This window comes from Mchenga conophoros, linkage group LG14 (assembly GCF_057382185.1).
Source record: "Mchenga conophoros isolate Kocher_MC1m ecotype Shallow Benthic linkage group LG14, M_conophoros_male_GT1.1, whole genome shotgun sequence".
NCBI lineage: Eukaryota > Metazoa > Chordata > Actinopteri > Cichliformes > Cichlidae > Mchenga > Mchenga conophoros.
The window spans coordinates 26,373,366-26,392,915 of record NC_140539.1 but is presented as its reverse complement, the minus strand read 5'-3'; the positions used below and the strand labels follow the sequence as shown (position 1 = coordinate 26,392,915).

The 19,550-nt window shown below is 39.9% G+C and overlaps 1 protein-coding gene across 1 annotated transcript; it reads left to right on the top strand.

Moving 5' to 3' along the window:
• Positions 1-8,293: 8,293 nt before the first annotated feature.
• LOC146559885 (extracellular calcium-sensing receptor-like) lies at positions 8,294-13,656 on the top strand. Its single transcript, XM_085243663.1, has 13 exons — positions 8,294-8,421; positions 8,575-8,743; positions 8,834-8,986; positions 9,074-9,274; positions 9,455-9,591; positions 9,649-9,691; positions 9,767-9,961; positions 10,065-10,195; positions 10,358-10,454; positions 10,577-10,700; positions 10,888-11,360; positions 11,440-11,520; positions 13,300-13,656. The coding sequence occupies exons 1-13, from the start codon at positions 8,294-8,296 to the stop codon at positions 13,654-13,656; spliced, it is 2,289 nt and encodes a 762-aa protein (XP_085099789.1).
• The last annotated feature ends 5,894 nt before the right edge of the window (positions 13,657-19,550 follow it).

Below are 19,550 nucleotides of genomic sequence, written 5' to 3'. Positions count from 1 at the left end.
GCAGTGTGAAAAAAAATGCACAGAAATCAATTATTTTTCAAGAAATATTAAATAGATTCAACATCTTTCTTCAACAAAATTGCAGACTGCACAGATGGTACCTTCCCAAAGTAAAAAGTACTATAGCTTACTAGGGTATATATTAGACTTAATAGTCACTATATACAGTAATTGACTTCTATTCATTTTACATCAAATTAAAACTTTGGGTATCAGATAATTATTTATTAAAAGCTAGACATTTTAAATGAGAATAAGAAAGAAAAGTATGTCTTTGTGCCCCCTTTTCCCTGTTCATGCCCTGTCGGCCCCCCTGGCTAAACTTTGCTAGATCCGCCCCTGCACAGTTACCAGCGTCAGCTACGTAGAAAAAGATCCTGGTGTAGAAAGTAATATTAAATAAATTCTAACAACAGCTTATCAAGCTTAAACGTTCTGCTGTTGTTCAGCCGCTGGTTTCCTCTTTCTGGTGCAAAGTGGGCCAAAAACAAACAAGAGAGACGGACTCGCGACAGAAAAGCCGATCAGCTGATCATTTAAGCAGTTTCACGATTGAAGTAGCAGCCGGAGAGCGAGAGGCAGTCGCTTGTTAAGCTTAACGTGGGAATGCTTTACAAACATTCAGAGATGGACTTACACACTTGCTTTACTTCTCTCTGGGATAACTTTGTCGGAGATGAAATGCCAGGTTGCTAGCGAAGCTCCACATGCTATCCAGACCACCGACAGGTCCGGCATGCCACAGCTGCTCTATCACGTGATGCATACTGCTCCGACTGCTAACGTTCTGAGGTGAGTTACGGCGTGTTGCAAGTTTTGCGAGGTGCTTTCGTGATATTTAATGGATCGGATTACATTTTTTATTTTTCTCCGATATCCGATCCAGTAATTTAGGTCAGTATCGGACCGATACCGATACGTAATATCGGATCGGTCCATCTCTAATATAAACACCCAGCACGCCCCTGCGGGCGGTTTATCCTTCAAGCTCGGGTCCTCTACCAGAGGCCTGGGAGCTTGAGGGTCCTGCGCAGTATCTTAGCTGTTCCCAGGACTGCGCTCTTCTGGACAGAGAACTCCGATGTTGTTCCCGGGATCTGCTGGAGCCACTCGCCTAGCTTGGGAGTCACCGCACCTAGTGCTCCGATTACCACAGCGACCACTGTTACCTTCACCCTCCACATCCTCTCGAGCTCTTCTCTGAGCCCTTGGTATTTCTCCAGCTTCTCGTGTTCCTTCTTCCTGATATTGCTGTCATTCGGAACCGCTACATCGATCACTACGGCCGTCTTCTTCTGCTTGTCTACCACCACTATGTCCGGTTGGTTAGCCACCACCATTTTGTCCGTCTGTATCTGGAAGTCCCACAGGATCTTAGCTCGGTCATTCTCCACCACCCTTGGGGGCATCTCCCATTTTGACCTTGGGACTTCCAGGTTATACTCGGCACAGATGTTCCTGTACACTATGCCGGCCACTTGGTTATGGCGTTCTTGCACCCTGCTGTTATGTGCTGGATTGTCTCTGGGGCATCTTTACACAGCCTGAACCTGGGGTCTTGCCTGGTGTGATAGACCCCAGCCTCTATGGATCTTGTACTCAGAGCTTGTTCTTGTGCTGCCATGATTAGTGCTTCTGTGCTGTCTTTCAGTCCAGCTTTGTCCAGCCACTGGTAGGATTTCTGGATATCAGCCACCTCCTCTATCTGCCGGTGGTACATACCGTGCAGGGCCCTGTCCTTCCATGATGGTTCCTCGTCTCCCTCCTCTTTCTTGGGTTTCTGCTGCCTGAGGTATTCACTGAGCACTCAGTCAGTTGGGGCCATCTTCCCAATGTATTCTTGGATGTTCGTTGTCTCATCCTGGACTGTGGTGCTGACACTCACCAGTCCCCGGCCCCCTTCCTTCCACTTAGCGTACAGCCTCAGGGTGCTGGACTTGGGGTGAAACCCTCCATGCATGGTAAGGAGCTTTCTTGTCTTTATGTCAGTGGCTTTTATCTCCTCCTTTGGCCAGCCTGTTACCCCAGCAGGGTACCTGATCACGGGCAGGGCGTAGGTGTTGATGGCCCGGATATTGTTCTTACCGTTCAGCTGACTCCTCAGGACTTGCCTGACCCTCTGCAGGTACTTGGTGGTTGCAGCCTTTCTAGCGGCCTCTTCATGGTTCCCATTTGCCTGCGGGATCCCCAGGTACTTGTAACTGTATATATATATATATATATATATATATATATATATCAAACCAGAGTCAAAGGTACAATAATGTTGACCAGAATGTAAGTATTGTGCAGAATCAACACAGGAAAAAAAAAAAAATCAAAGAGTAGACATCTGTCTGATCTGTTACTCGAATGTAGTGGCAGACATCCTATACAGCCATGTTTAGATATAAGATTCCTGTTAAATGCTACCATTCACATCAATGAATATTTTCTATTTGGAATGTGATATCATCAGAGAATGTGGGTAAAACAGAAGTTACCTCGGCTTGGTTTACTTTTACTACATGGCCACTCTTACCTGTTTCTTCTTGCTTTCTCTCCTTTTGCTGTCTTCATCCTCTCTCTCTACTTCTCTCCCTATCTATCCTCTTCTTTCAATGTTTCTGCTGACACCAAAAGGTAAATGTAAGAGTGAAACAAAATTTACAGCCCGATAAGTGACTGGTTTACATCACCTTATAATGAAATTCTAATTGAATATGGGCTGTTGCTGCCCATTGAATTTTGCAGTTTTCACTTGTCTTTGCTAATGTTTCAGGTAAAGTTTGTTTTAACCCTCTTGAGGCAGGCGTTGCCGATTTGCAACAGTTAAAAATTAACAACCTGATTACCCCACATACATATTTTATGAGTTTTTTTCAGAAGTACCACTGCAGGACTTGGTTGTGCATTAGCAACAAAAAGTTTAATTTGAGCCTGAGAGGGTTAATGATCTTCATGACCACTTCACATGAAAGGGTGTAGTAATGTAGCAATACTGAAAAAATTCTAATATTAGAAAAATATGAAAAGGATGCACAAAATACAGAAAGAAAGTAACACAGCTGTTCCAAATAAGTCCAAAGTGCGAATTCACTGTTTTCTAATTTAGTATTAACAGCACTAAATGAATGTTCTTCGACCCGTAAGACTGGAAAAAAGTTTCTATTTAAAAAATGAATATTGAAAAGGGATGATCTGATATCCTCGTGTTGGTGTTGTTCCCAGACCATCATGAAAATGTTGTTCCAGGTTCAACATTGCAAGTGACCAATCACATTGTTGTGACGTTATTCTTTTGCGCGCCAAGCCATTCGTGCATTTATGAAATTCCAATGTTGCAAGGACAATATCAATTCTGCTTACTGTTTATTAAAGGGTTACGGTTAGGGTTAGGGTTAGGGTCAGGGCCCGTTGATCGGCGGACAGAGGCGGTTTCACGCAGCTTTAGTACAGTTTTTTGTTTTACGCCGGTTTTTCCCGAAGTCGCAAAAGTATGACGTCACAACATTCTGATTGGTCACTTGCAATGTTGATCCTGGAACAACATTTAGTATGATGATCTGGGAACAACACCAACACGAGGATATCAGATCAACCATTGAAAAGACAGTTTTATTATTACAGCCACTGCCTTTAACATTCTGAGATTAATTAAAAAATAAATACAAAAACTGATTTCAAAATGTGTTTACATGCAAATTGAATTTAAAATCAGCAACTTCAAAGGGATGCTCTGTTTTAGGCTCATATATTAAGAATTAAGACTTTATATATATGGATTAAGATAACAATAAAATTGTTGTAAATTGTTCCTGTCATGGTCCTGGGCCGTGTTGGCCCAGTATTCTTAGTTCTCTTGCATTTTTGTATTCAGTTCTCTGTTTAGGTTCTGTTTCCTGAGTTGCCCTGTTATGTTGTTCCCTGTGTGCTTTCCCTTTGTGACTCTCACCCCCTGTGTGCCCCTCTATGTATTCATGAGCCCTTGTCCCCTTTCTTGTTTTATTCCATGTTTTCCCCAGCCTGTTATGTCTGTTCTCCCCGTGCTCTCTCCTCCTGTCTGAACCTCTGTGTACTTCCTGTTTGACTCTGCCCGTCTCCCGTCAGTGTTATGTTCACCCCGCCCTGTCTCGTTATGGTTATCTGTGTCAGCTGTGTTCCCCGTGTGTTCCCACTTTCCTCGTTAACCCTCTGTGTATTTCTGTCTGCGTCTCCCTCTGTTCGGCGTCGCGTTCTCCCTCATAGCTGCGTGGATTTCCCTGTGTCTCTCTGCAAGTGTTAGTTATTGTTCCCGGTTTAAGTTTTGTATTTCTTGTGATCTGCCTTCCAGCATTACAGCTGTGATTTTGAGTTTATCCCCTGAGTCCGTGAGTTTGCATTTTGGGTCCTCATCCTGCTTGCCACACAGCGATCCATGACAGTTCCCAGCCAATAGAAGAAAAAGCAAGTGATAAAGCTGCTTCTAAATGCAAAGACATTAAACACTACTGGAAAATCTCTCAGACTGTCATTAGAGAGCGGTCTGAGGGACCTTCAAGGTTTGTGATTCTATTTTTCAGAGAACTGGTTTGTCAGTAAGTAGAGTTGATCTCTAATCTGGATCACATTTGCAGTATGAGTTACCATGGTCATGTACCCTGGTAATAAGTAAACCACCTTCCACCAAGGTTCACCCTGAAGTTACCTGAATAAGACAAAATTCTGTAGCACAGGCCTCAGCTCTTTCTTACTAACAATGCTGCAATCATGGCTGGGACCAATGTGGTTTTTTTTCTTTTCACGAATGTTCAGGAAATAATTACTAACTGTTAGTTAGTCTCTGCTTAACAACAGAGTTTTCCCTTTCCCCAAACCCCCCTGGACACCAAGCCCAATTCTTATTGTTAGTAATAAAGCATTCAATCTATCTGATTCATTCTCTGGAATCTGTTTGCTGCTTTTGGGTTCTCTCAATAACCGTTACCCTTAGGTCATCTTATATTTGACTCAATTCTCTCAATTTGTTGCCCAAACACTGACACTTGTGAATGGAATCTGACAATTTCACTACTCAAAGAAACATTAACAAATACCGTCATTTAAGATATTATACATCTATACAACAACTCAAAGCTATTGCATGGCATGTATAAATTATGTAGACAGTGAAATGGTCTACATCAGTTTTCCATATTTCCATATTTGGCCATCACTGAATGTTTTAACTCAGGGCGAGCCAACACCTCCTCAACTCACCCACAGGCCAACCTTATGTGATTTAGATGCAAGCAGGGGCGACTTTAGCCCATTTTTGGGGGTGCTTCAGCCCATTAACCTTATAACTCCTGTTGTGTGTGTGTGTGTGTGTGTGTGTGTGTGTTTGTGTACAGAGAGACAGCCAGGTTCATAATGGATATAAGGAAGTTTTTTCAAAAAAAGGAGCCACATTCAGGTAAAAGTGTAAAATCAGTGTTTCAATGTTTATATCTTTTATTAGATGTTCGTGTGGTTTGGTTATTTGCCTTTTGGTTGAAAGTAGACTGAGAGAGGACTTTTTGTTAGTGATCTTAATAGTATTTTTTTTCATATTAATGTAATTTTTCATCTAATTGAATCTATTTGTGTATGATTGTCAGTCCAAAGAGGGAGAGAGGAAAGAGGGGAACGTGAGGAGAAAGGGCAAGATCAGGAAAAACCAGGTAAGAAAACAGACAGGGAACAGTGACAGGCAAAACAGAAACTGTTAAACTGACAAAGAGAAAAAAAATGATTTTACTCACACAATCTGGAGGTTGTGTCCTCCCTATATTAAAGCTGCTATACAGAATCTGCTAAACAAACTGGGTTGAAACATTTTTGACCCTTTTTAACATAACATTCCAACATAACATTATAATTGATTGGGGAGATTAAAATTAATGATATATTTTTATGTGGTTCAGCCACAACTCTACTAAAACCTCAGCCAGTTTTAGGTAGGCCAACTTTTGGACTGTCCAGTTGTCTGTATGACTGACACAGTACGTAGATCACATTTGCACACTATCAGAAAGTGCCAAACGGTGCCCTGGTGGAGTGAGGAGCTGTAAAGAGAAGCAGAGTGCTCTGTTTATATTCTAAAAATGTTTTAAGCTTGTTTCAAAGATTCTGTACAGCAGCTTTAAATGTTTTCCAAAAGCACACATACACTTATCAGTGTTTCTCAAACTTTTTACAGTGTGTACCACCTGATAAAAAATGTCAAGCTCTCCTAAGTACCACTATGAAAAAATGAAAATCATAAATCTTACAATGCAAAATTAGTATTATTAAATTAGTAAAACTAGTATCTGCAGTAAAGATTTTTTTCATGCATGGTATACATTCTACCACAGGCAAAGTTGCCTCCATTTTTATATATATTTTTTAAATATTTTGTAATAATTTATTTGTAATAATTTATTCTGTTTTGGAAGTGTTTTTTTGTGCATCTGTATTATATTATACATACACATTAAAATTGAATCTCTGTCCAAAAATCCACTCAGTTTACTTTTGACTCACTATGAGCATCATTCATAATTTTCCCCCAGTAATTAAGGAACTATATGTATTTTCTTTTCTTATTCCAATCCATTCTTCTTTTGCAGCATTTAAATAACCTTTATCAGATTTGATGGTTTTGTTACAGACTTTTCAAAAAAGTGTTTTGCATTTCTTTCACAAATGTGGGGATTAAATTGCGTTAAAATGCACAAAACAGTGATGTCATGTTTTGAGACGAGGACCCAGGCACAGAGAGACTTGATGAATTTAAGAATCTTATGATTTAATAAAGAAATTTGCAGACTTGCACAGAGATGGTAAAATTATGATGACTGATAACGGAGACGAAGACAACAGACGACGAGGACAGGGAGGATGCAGGGACTGACAGAGACAAGGAAGAAGTCTCATTGTGACGAGTAAAGTGTATCTTGGCCGGCTGGGCAGCTCTCTGGGTGCTCAGCACCCCCAAAGCTCTGATCCTAGAATCGCCCCTGAATGCAAGGTGTTGTCAAACCTTTGAGCCAAATTTCTCCTATGCAAAACATGCAGCAGTCTGTGCCAGGCTTACTTTAAGACTGTTGGTTCCTGTCGAGCCTACACAGTACTGGTCAGTGCTGTACCAAAGCTTTAAATGCTAGAAAGAAAAAAATAAAACTCTATGCATGGGTAGCATTTAGGCATTAATAATTGATATTTTACTATGACATGACACATGAGTTTTCTGACAAATATATAATAATGAAGGATTTAACATTTTGTGAGCAGAGGCCTGTGCTGCGAATAGAAATTAAACATACCCAGTGCATGAACTAGTGAGGCTATACTGTAGGACAAATACGTACTATAGGGAAAATATGAAATGATTATCTATACAGCAGAGCACTACATTTAAATATTAATGCTTATAGAACAACAACATTGTTTTGTGTGGTTTTTAGCACCAGACACAGGAGAATAATAATATATCAGAGGAAATGAAAAAATATTATTCTTTTCTGTGTTTTGTAATGAAAAGTGTGTGACTCTAGGAAAACAGCTTAACAAACTTGAATTTAAAGCAGTGGTTCAACTTAAGAAATTAACGATTTGTTCAAGCAGTGTTATCCTCTCTCCTGTTGCACTTTGCTGTGATTGGGTGATCTAATGATGACTCATAAGAAACAATAAAATGACACAAGCACCAGATATATTAAAACACTTCACTGTGGTGTCATACACTATGCTAGAGGACCACTGGTTTAAGCACAACGTTTTTATGAGTTTACCGTGAATAATGCATTCAACTCTTGTTGGTTATTTTCTTTGGGTGTTTTTTAATGTCTTCTTTAATACGATTTGTATTGTCTTCGTTGATGTTAACACTTCTAAGTCACTAAGTGTGGAGGGAGGTGTTGTGGAAAAAGAAGAAGCTGCGATGACAGAGCCAATGCATGGTTTAAAGATCAGGGGAACGAGAAGTGTTGATTCTAGTTTATCTCAGTGTGTAAAACTGGGAGGCAGTGACCTCCCAGCCTTGCACTCTGATGGGGATGTTGTGATTGGAGGGTTTTTCCCTCTGCATTATGTTGTCACTGAGCCACAGCACAGCTACAACAGTAAACCTCAAATTACATCATGCAGCAGGTGAGTGTAGTATAGTGCTTTTTTTTTCTTCTTCCTTGTAACACAAAGTCAAAAAAGCATAAGCTTTGACCATATTGCCATGTTTCTATAAGACTGTTTAAATGATATTATTTTATTAAATGAATAAATATGTTATGGAGTTTTTCTTATCTACAGCTTTTATCAAAGAGCCTTTCGCTGGATGATGACTATGGTGTTTGCAGTGGAGGAAATTAACCATAATTCAAGTCTGTTACCAGGTGTTAAACTAGGCTACCATATCATAGACTGCTGTGACCATATCCCCACCGGCCTTCAGGCTCTTTTTTCGTTACTCAGACACTCTAAAACTGTCGACAGTAAAGTTGAAAGATCAGAAGATACTGAATACAATGGTATCAACGGGGAAGGGTTAAAGACTGTAAGACTAACTACAAAAGAAATAATGACCTCATTGAAAAATAGAAATGAAATTTCAAATAGTGTTAAAAACACTGGATATTACCTAAATGAAAATACAAGAGAAGAAATAAAGACGAAAGAGTCTTCCACATGTCTGTATTATTCTCCGGTTCCTGCTGTGATTGGTCTTGCACCCTCTTCGTCTACAAGAGCTGTCGCTCACACACTTGGCCCTTTCAACATACCACTGGTAATATACTATACAACTTTATTTAATAGTGTTGTGTATTTGATTTGTGTTTTAGCTCAATAATACAGAAAGAAATCACTTTCTCTCTAGGTGAGTTATTTTTCCACCTGTACCTGTCTTACTGATAAGCATTTGTACCCATCATTCTTAAGAACTGTGCCAAGTGATCTCTTTCAAGTTAGAGGTCTCGTAAAGCTTGTCACATTTTTAGGCTGGTTCTGGGTGGGCACAATAGGAACTATGGTGAGATAAAAACTTTTTTAAATGCTACAATAAGACAGCTTTAGACAGCAACATGGTTTATAAATGCTTTCTGTATATACATTTCAGGATGACTACAGCCTTTATGGCATCCAGGCATTCTCTAATCAGTTTGGAAGGCAAGGTGGATGTGTGGCATTTCATCTCACCATCCCGACATCGCCCACAATGGCTGAAATACAAGAAATGACAGATACGCTGGAGAGTTCAACTGCTCGGGTTGTGGTGGTGTTTGCTACAGAAGGGAAGCTCCTAAATCTGTTCTCAGAAGTAAGTAGTGATATATAGTGTCATTATGCTCATAATTGTTTTCATGAAAATTGCTGCATTATTTTATCTATGATTTCCCAGCTAGCTCAAAGGAATGTGACAGGGATACAATGGATAGCCAGTGAAGCCTGGGTGACCTCGAGCCGACTGGCCTCACCCCAGTTTCTCCACATTCTACAGGGAACACTGGGCTTCACTTTCCCTGGAGTCAGCATCCCAGGCTTTCAAGAGTTTCTTTTGAATGTCCGACCCTCTCCCAAACCAGGAATGGAATTTTTCAATATGTTCTGGGAAGAACATTTTGGTTGTAAGCTGGAGTTTGAAAGCCAAAGAGCCAAAGACTATGAAGCAGATGATTTCAATGTTAATGATAGTTTTCGTTACAACTCAGGTTTCCAAAACAATTCTCTTTATATGGTCGGATTTAATGTGGGACAAAAAAGTTTATTTAACATGTCAGCTTATAAAGATGGTGAATATGCTTTTGAAAAGCCTGTATGCACAGGGTCAGAGGATTTGAGAAACACTGACAGCAGTTATAGTGATGTATCTCAGGTTCGAATATCCTACAATGTGTATAAAGCTGTGTATGCCGTTGCCCATGCTCTGCACACTTTTTTGAACTGCGATTCAGCAGGACCTAGCGGGGGATTGTGTGAGAAACACAGCTCATTTTCAAATGGTCAGGTAATTGAAAATATTATAAAATATTTAAATCAACATTCATGGGATTCATGTGTAGGGGTTTTTTTGCCATTCTTTTGTTTTTCTAATTCTCTTTTTTTTGTAGTTTCTTCAATATCTGAAGATGGTCAATTTCACCAACCAGTTTGATGATAAAGTATACTTTGACTCCAATGGAGAGCCAGTCCCGCTTTATGACATTATTAACTGGCAGAAGGACAGCAGGGATAAAATCAGGTGGGATATAATACTTTAAAGTGCAAATGAACTGCATGTTGAAGTAATCATGAACAATAAACTATAGTTACATTTATTTTAGGATAACTGCAATTTTTGATAAAATGCTACAATACATAAATTCTTTGGCCTTTTGAAATATTTTATGCTACTTTGTGCTAGATTTATCAAAGTTGGAACATATGATGGTTCAGCACCACAGAGAGAGCAGTTGCAAATAAAAAAGAACACCATTGTATGGACAAAAGGACAGTTACAGGTAGGTCATAGTTATCCTCCACGTATTTGTTATGAAACTGTTCAAATTAACTTGATACACTATCTTAAATAGCAGAAACAACATATTGATGGCTATTTTACTTTTCTCTGTTCCTTGTTCAGGTTCCTGTATCTCAGTGTAGTGCTCCATGTCCCCCTGGCAGCAGGCAGGCCACACGCCAAGGAGAGCCCAAATGCTGCTTTGATTGTTTGCCCTGTGCAGATGGAGAGATCAGCAACCAGACTGGTAGCCCATATATGTTATTTATTATTATTTTTTTAAAGAAGATAAATAAATAAATTATTATGTAGTGCAATGAAGAAGGTCATTGAATTTAAAGATGGACACTTGGAGAACCATCAAGATATGTTGATATGCAAGGAAAACTTCCATAATGTTTACACACATATAGTTACGTTTTGTGTTCCCAAAGGTTCCACTGAGTGCACAAAATGTCCTGAGTACTTCTGGTCAGACAAAGAAAAAGTGAAATGTGTTGCGGGGGAAGAAGAATTCCTCTCTTTCTATGACACCATGGGAATCATCCTGGTTGCACTCACCCTGTTGGGATTCTTACTGACCACCATCATCACCATTGTGTTTCACAGTTTCCGCTTTACACCCATCGTCAAGGCCAACAATTCAGAAATAAGTTTCTTGCTTCTCCTGTCACTCAAGCTCTGTTTCCTGTGTTCTCTGGTGTTCATTGGTCAGCCATCTTGGTGGACATGTAGGCTCCGCCAGGCAGCATTTGGGATCAGCTTTGTCCTGTGTTTGTCCTGCCTCCTTGTTAAGACCATTGTGGTCCTCCTGGCTTTCCGGACTAATGTACCTGGTTCCAGGGGTCGGAAGCTGTTTGGTACATCCCAGCAGAGGATTCTGATCATCTGTGCGACAGCTCCTCAGGTAGGACGAACAGTCACTGTCATTTAAAGATCAGTTTGTGTGTTTCTGGTATTCTTCTATCATCCTATCCTCCCCTCAGATTTGTCTCTGTTCTGGCTGGGTGTTGGGAGCACCTCCCTTTCCATTCAGGAACCCAAACTACCAAGCTTTAACTGGAAAAGTGAGTATTAAATACTGAAAATATGACTTCTGTAATTTCTTTTCTTGATTTAGTTGCCATAAACCATCAGAAAAGATGAAAATGTCTTGCAAATGTATTCGGCCTCCTTGAACTTTTCCACATTTTGTCACATTACAGCCACAAACATGAATCAATTTTATTGGAATTCCACGTGAAAGACCAATACAAAGTGGTGTACACGTGAGAAGTGGAAGGAAAATCATACATGATTCCAAACATTATTTACAAATAAATAACTGCAAAGTGGGGTGTGCGTAATTATTCAGCCCCCTGAGTCAATACTTTGTAGAACCACCTTTTGCTGCAATTACAGCTGCCAGTCTTTTAGGGTATGTCTCTACCAGCTTTGCACATCTAGAGACTGAAATCCTTGCCCATTCTTCTTTGCAAAACAGCTCCAGCTCAGTCAGATTAGATGGACCGCGTTTGTGAACAGCAGTTTTCAGATCTTGCCACAGATTCTCGATTGGATTTAGATCTGGACTTTGACTGGGCCATTCTAACACATGGATATGTTTTGTTTTAAACCATTCCATTGTTGCCCTGGATTTATGTTTAGGGTCGTTGTCCCGCTGGAAGGTGAACCTTCACCCCAGTCTCAAGTCTTTTGCAGACTCCAAGAGGTTTTCTTCCAAGATTGCCCTGTATTTGGCTCCATCCATCTTCCCATCAACTCTGACCAGCTTCCCTGTCCCTGCTGAAGAGAAGCATCGCCAGAGCATGATGCTGCCACCACCATATTTGACAGTGGGGATGGTGTGTTCAGAGTGATGTGCAGTGTTGGTTTTCCGCCACATATAGTGTTTTGCATTTTGGCCAAAAAGTTCCATTTTGGTTTCATCTGACCAGAGCACCTTCTTCCACATGTTTGCTGTGTCCCCCACATGGCTTTTGGCAAACTGCAAATGGGACTTCTTATGGTTTTCTGTTAACGATGGCTTTCTTCTTGCCATTCTTCCATAAAGGCCAACTTTGTGCAGTGCATGACTAATAGCTGTCCTGTGGACAGATTCCCCCACCTGAGCTGTAGATCTCTGCAGCTCGTCCAGAATCACCATGGGCCTCTTGGCTGCATTTCGGATCAGCGCTCTCCTTGTTCGGCCTGTGAGTTTAGGTGGACGGCCTTGTCTTGGTAGGTTTACAGTTGTGCCATACTCCTTCCATTTCTGAGTGATCGCTTGACCAGTGCTCCGTGGGATGTTCAAGGCTTGGGAAATCTATTTGTAGCCTAAGCCTGCTTTAAATTTCTCAGTAACTCTATCCCTGACCTGTCTTGTGTGTTCTTTGGACTTTATGGTGTTGTTGCTCCCAATATTCTCTTAGACAACCTCTGAGGCCGTCAAAGAGCAGCTGTATTTGTACTGACATTAGATTACACACAGGTGCACTCTATTTAGTCATTAGCACTCATCAGGCAATGTCTATGGGCAACTGACTGCACTCAGACCAAAGGGGGCTGAATAATCATGCACACCCGACTTTGCAGTTATTTATTTGTAAAAAAATGTTTGGAATCATGTATGATTTTCCTTCCACTTCTCACGTGTACACCACTTTGTACTGGTATTTCATGTAGAATTCCAATAAAATTCATTCATGTTTGTACCTGTAATGTGACAAAGTGTGGAAAAGTTCAAGGGGGCTGAATATTTTTGCAAGCCACTGTGTATATCTATATGTAGGGATATATGTATAAAGAGAGGAATGAAAAATATTCATACAAAATCTCTCTGTATTCATACTTTTTAACATCATTAGATTGTTGTGGAGTGTAAAGAGCCATGGCCTCCTGGATTCTATCTGGTCCTCGGTTACATTGGCCTACTGGCCTTTGTCTGTCTTCTCCTGGCATTCTTTGGACGAAAGCTACCGGACACATTCAACGAAGCAAAGTTCATCTCCTTCAGCATGCTGATTTTCTGGGCTGTGTGGATTTCTTTTATTCCAGCTTATGTCAGCTCTCCTGGGAAATTTTCTGTGGCAGTGGAAATATTTGCTATATTAGCATCCAGTTTTGGATTGTTACTATGTATATTTGTCCCCAAATGTTACATTATTTTACTGCACCCTGAAAGGAATATTAAGAAAGGCATGACTGGGAAATATCCAAGATGAGCATTTTGTATTTTCAGTGTTTTTCAGAGTAATTAATAAAGTACTCACATTTGAATTTGAAGCTAAATAAAATACCATATGAGAGATGTCTTTTTTGTGTTTCTGAATAGTATTTTCCTTTTAGGCCTTTTTTAAAAGAAATATTTACAGTATGAGTACAAGTATAAAAAAGGACATGTCTAGAAATTATGAAAAATAACATGAAATAGGTTATCATAAAATAAAATGACAGTGCACTGCTGTTATTGAATATCAGTGATGGGTCAAGGATAACGCAAATATAAATATACAATTAGAGCTGAGTACTATCATAAAAAGAGGAGAGAAGACAAAGACAGCAACAACCAAGATACGTGAAACCAAATATCACAATCAAACAGGAAATGATGAAAAGAGAAATAATTAAAAACAGAGACAGGAAGACTAAAACTATATCAATTATATATATGAACACCGCACTGTATAGAAAACATCACCGCAATGAAATAGCCATAGAGTCAGCAATGGACCAGACCAGATCTGGTTCTGAGGGCCTCAGGGATTGTAAAGTTGGAAACTAAGAGACAGATTCACTGATGTTTTGCACCAATACAAACTGAGTTTTGGTGTAAAAGAAAAAAAAGAAAAGAAACTACTCTGGCTACTGAAAAAGAGAGCACATTGAAAAGCGGTAGGAACTCTGAGATTTTTGCAACTGACCATCTCACAAACACATTTCTGGGAGTTTCTTTCTTGAGACCTAAAATATAGGGAGGGCAATATTTACTAACGTTTGGCATATGCAATTTACTCCTAATCTTGCCAATATTTAATGTGAAATAAAGCATGCTGGAGTTTTTTTACGCTTAATACAATGGCAGCTACTGTATTTCTGCACAGAGGAAGCACTGAAAGGATTTAAGAACTTGTGCTGAGAGTGAGATTTTTCTCCCAATCACAGGTGCACTCATGTCAGTTTATTTGGAATGCAAGATGAAGATGTGTTTTAAAAAGTGTCAGCTGCACGCTGATCAGCACTTTCTATCTGTTTCTCTCTCTCTAACACTCTCTCTCCCCCCTTCTCTCTCGCCGGGGCGGAACTCACTGTGGGTTCACGCCCTCGGCCCACGCCCTCGGCCCACGCCTTCGGGAAATGAGACACCTGGGTCTCATCAAGATGATCAGTATTTAAGCCTTGAAGTGACTGCTGTTCGTCCTGGATCGTTGTCGACCACGCGCTAGTGAAAGCCAAGCTACAGCAAGTTCAGCTAAGTGTGTTTTTGGTGCATCGTATTTAATCATGTCTCCCTGTCTGCAGAGTTCCCTGGATTTCTCCCCATGTGATTCCCAAGTGGCGAGTGTTGGAGTGAGAGCATGTGATCGTGTGTATGGATTATCTGAAGAACGTGTGCTGTTCCCCTGGACTTCCCTGGAACCCCTTTTCCCCCACTCAGCTGTACATAGCACTCCTCCCGCACCTTCTTGTATATACACCTGGTGAATTGTAAATAAACCTTTCTTGTGTGCATCCGAGCCCGGAGTCCTGCGCTTGAGTCCTCCTTTGAACCGTAAACAAAAAGGATAGGTTAAAGAAGTGACACGATTCAATTCAATTCAATTTTATTTTATTTATGTAGCACCAAATCACAACAAAAGTCGCCTCAAGGCGCTTCATAGATACAGAGAAAAACCCAACAATCATATGACCCCCTATGAGCAAGCACTTTAGCGACAGTGGGAACGAAAAACTCCCTTTTAACAGGAAGAAACCTCCGGCAGAACCAGGCTCAGGGAGGGGCGGCCATCTGCTGCGACCGGTTGGGGTGAGAGAAGGAATACAGGATAAAAGACATGCTGTGGAAGAGAGACAGAGGTTAATAACAGATATGATTCAATGCAGAGAGCTCTATTAATACATAGTGAGTGAGATAGGTGACTGGAAAGGAAAAACTCAATGCATCATGGGAATCCCCCGGCAGCCTACGTCTATTGCAGCATAACTAGGGGAGGATTCAGGATGACTTCAAGCTAAAACATATTCAGTTGAAAACTGGAGAAAGTGAAAGGTGAGAGCTGACGAGAGAGAAAAGTATTTTTATAAACTGCGACCACTCCTCCACCTTGGCCCGTAGTCCTCTGTGAGTTAAAATATGAATGGTCTGGCGGTAACAGTTCTGAGAAATAGCTAAACTCAACGTCACCTAGTCAGGTTTCTGTCACACAGAGGAAATCCAGATTATGATAAGTGAAAAAATCCTTCAGTATGAAAGTTTTATTTGTGTTAACCAGGGCAATCCAAGCAGGGTCCATCAGGCTGGTGACAGCCACCCAAGGAACCTGTGTTACTGGCCGAAGATTCCGCAGATTCACTCCACTGCTGCCAAGAAAATAGAATAAACGTACATGTGTGGGCAGCATTGTTTATTGTTGTGTGAATATGTAGTTTCTAAATTTTTATTTAACTTTACTATGACTGCTACCATGACTGCTACCATTATATTGACTAGCAAAACCTCAGCCTACAGGCAGTTTTTGCCAGTGCTGCAGTGCTTTTTCAAAGTCTTCATTCCATATTTAAGGTTGACTCTAACAAAGTGGGTGACTTCACAGATGCAAATTAAGTTACAAATGAACAATGTGCATTGTAGTTGAGATGTGAATAAAACAAACAGAGAACATAAGGTCACATTTGCGGATGATGATGATGAAATGAACATTATATATATGAAAATCAGATGAATTGAGATTTATATATTTTTTTAACTTATAGATGTTAACAAATGCTTTATGTGTAACCACGTTTATGCAAAGTTTGGATCAGATGGCCCACCCGTTATGGAAGGTATTTTATACATACATACACGTTCATACACTATGATCATTGTAATTGCGGCACTCTGGCTCTGTTTCACTCTTCTGTACCACCTTTAGGAGTCAGTCCAGAAACAGGTATTTGAAACGCGAGCAAGACTATGGGCAGAAATCTGTGCCATCAGAAACTGAATTTGAATAAGTTAAATTTGAATTTGAATTGCTCAGACTGAATCTGAATTGTAACTTGAATAAATGCTTTTGAAAACTGAATTTGAATTAGTCTAATTTGAAATTCAATTTATGGTTTGAAAATGATCATTACTAAATTGAAATTCAATTTTATATTTTGAAAAATGAATTCATTTGCTTTGAAACGGCATTTTATCCTTTAAAAATTCAGCTCTCGAATAATTTCAGTTTCACTTCTCACCATTCAGTTTCAGTTCTACAATTCAATTTCAGTTCCAAAATTCAGTTTTTTGGAACTTACATCCGGTTCCGGTTCAAGCGCAGATTAATAGAACTACGTTTTACTAGCGGACCGAAAGTGTTACTGACGGGAATCTATAGCGTCTTGAGCAGAATTAAGACTTCAGAAGTCATTCGTCATGTCGAATGACCAGCGGATAAACTCTCAGGTTGGTAATAAATGTATTACATGTATAAGAACAAGCGTCATGTTAACAAATGGATATTGTTTTATAGTGATATTATACAGGAAAACTGTTACTCAATAAGGCCCATTTACTAGTTGTTTTTCTCTTTCTCTGTGACCCAAGAATTGATGTGTAAGACTCACAGGCTGGTACCCCAAGGTCGAAAATACCACAGAGACGAGACCACTTCCTTACTCCCATCCTCCCTTCTTTATCTCCTAGAAAAGAGCTTGTTAAAGGCCAGGTGGTTTGTTTCAGAATTCACTAATGAAAGAACTCTGTATTCTATGTCTAGGAGTGTATTTTGCTGGAATGATCATAAATTGTAGCTGAACTGATAAACTACACAAAGGATACTTCTTTGCTCAGAAGGCAGGAAGACGTTTCCTTATTTGGTCTGTACCGGTTTGAACTGAGAATCTGCTGACACACGAACCTTTTTTTTCCTCTATATAAACTGTTGTATACTGAATAAACCTTTGAGTTGATTTTGGAAGAGCAACCTGAAGCAGTTTCTGTGTCATTTTGTTCTCCCAAGCTACTCCCGGCGCTGTAACTAACCTGCTGAACGGCATACCTGAGCTTACTTTGAATAATTAATTTTATACAGAACTCTGCTTATCGGTGCTCACGCCTTGGAGGAAACCCGATCCATGGAGAAACCCGGGACGGAGATTTCTTTCACTCAGGTTGGTAATAAATGTATTACATGTATAAGAACAAGCGTCATGTTAACAAATGATAGCCGTACAGTAACTTTTATGCTTATTGTAGCTGTTAGCTAAAAACGCTAATTTAGCGTAGTTTGCCCTGGATTCAGCTTTGACAAACAAATATGATCGACTGTTTCTAGTAGAATTCCAAAGTTGTCATCTTCTACCCTCTCAGAGTACCCCCTCTGTATGCTTGCAGAGACCCCTAAAGTAGGGAAACATGCAAAACGGTGTCCAAACCTTTGTGTTTTAGCTTTATTTATGTCTTACACAGCATCCCAACTCTTTAGCTAACTTAATAACATTAGCTAAAGTGAATAGTTAGTATAATTCATTAGTGCAGCATTACTGGATCACCTCTGTTTGAAGTGATATAATATGATATACAACTATCACTGTTTAACTACCATAATAATTCTTAGAGTACTGAGTGCATGCTTAATTAGATTTTTTTTTTTTTAAAGCATACTGCTCCATTACTATGTTTGACAGGCTGAAGTTGTCGGGTCACCTCCTAAATCGACCATCTTTTACAGGTGTTTTGTGCCAGAAATGGAGTGTCCACTGAAGACTGAAGATACTGAATCTCTACGCCTTGCCATTGATCCCTCTTGTGCCTTCATCTAGACAAGAGACATTAACTTAACCACTGTCATATGCTCTGTACCTACATCACCTTCCCTGACAGTTGTAGCTTGGCTCATCTGAGGGTGAAATTATAAGAATGTGTTATTTTGCAAAGTGCTCTCTAGGGTTCCTAAATAAAATATGGCATTGAAGCCATTTCTTTTGAATTAATCCCTTCTTCTTAAATATAAGAACCTCTTCTGGTTTTAATGGCACTTTGGATTTCCTTACTTTCTGTTCCACTTCCAAACCCAAATAGATGCTGACAAGCTGCCACAGTAACATGGAAGAGGGAAAGAAGTTGGAAAGGACTACAACAAATAAACCTAATGCCTAACAATGAAAAATGTAAAATAAGAACAACAACAATAATAATAATAATAATAATAATAAAGATAAAAGATGAAGTAACAAGTTTTTAGTTTCTTGTTTATTCCAAATGATCATCCAGATGTCTGTGACATGTGATGACAAACACCATAATGGAAGGCCTTAGTCATCACATGCTTAAACTCATCATATATTTTTGCATATGCTGAACAGGCAGTCAGACATGCTGTAACTGTGTGGTAGAAAACAGCATGAACACCATACGGCAGGGGTCTCAAACTCCAGTCCTCGAGGGCATGGAAAAGTTGCATGACACTGGCCCTTGAGGACTGGAGTTTGAGACCCCTGTCATATGGAATATGACAGGTGTGGTTGAGCTGCATGAAGACTCTGAAGTTTCTGTTCTCTTCTGGCAGGACAGTAATGTGGCCTTGTCCTGTGAGCCACTGTAAGGATGTTCTTAGAGTAGAACTGGACTGTCACCGGCCTCAGGCTCTTCACCCTTTTCAAAGACAAAGCAGTCATTTAGATAAAATATTAGATATTGTTTACCTGTAAATGCACAAAGAGAATTTAGAAATGTAATTATTGTCAAGAGTGAACAAGCGCTGACAGTGTAATCTATAGCTGTGGCCAAACGTTTAGAGAATGAGAAGTGTTGTTTGCTTATTTACAAAGTTTACTGTTTCAGTTATAGTTGTATATCATATTATATCACTTCAAACAGAGGTGATCCAGTAATGCTGCACTAATGAATTACACTTTAGCTAAAGTT

Excerpts from the sequence above, each read along its gene's own strand:
- LOC146559885 (XM_085243663.1), top strand. The coding sequence starts at position 8,294 with ATGATGACTATGGTGTTTGCAGTGGAGGAAATTAACCATAATTCAAGT. Across the intron at positions 8,744-8,833 it reads GCCCTTTCAACATACCACTG|GTGAGTTATTTTTCCACCTG; the intron begins GTAATATACTAT and ends CTTTCTCTCTAG. Across the intron at positions 10,701-10,887 it reads AGAGATCAGCAACCAGACTG|GTTCCACTGAGTGCACAAAA; the intron begins GTAGCCCATATA and ends GTGTTCCCAAAG.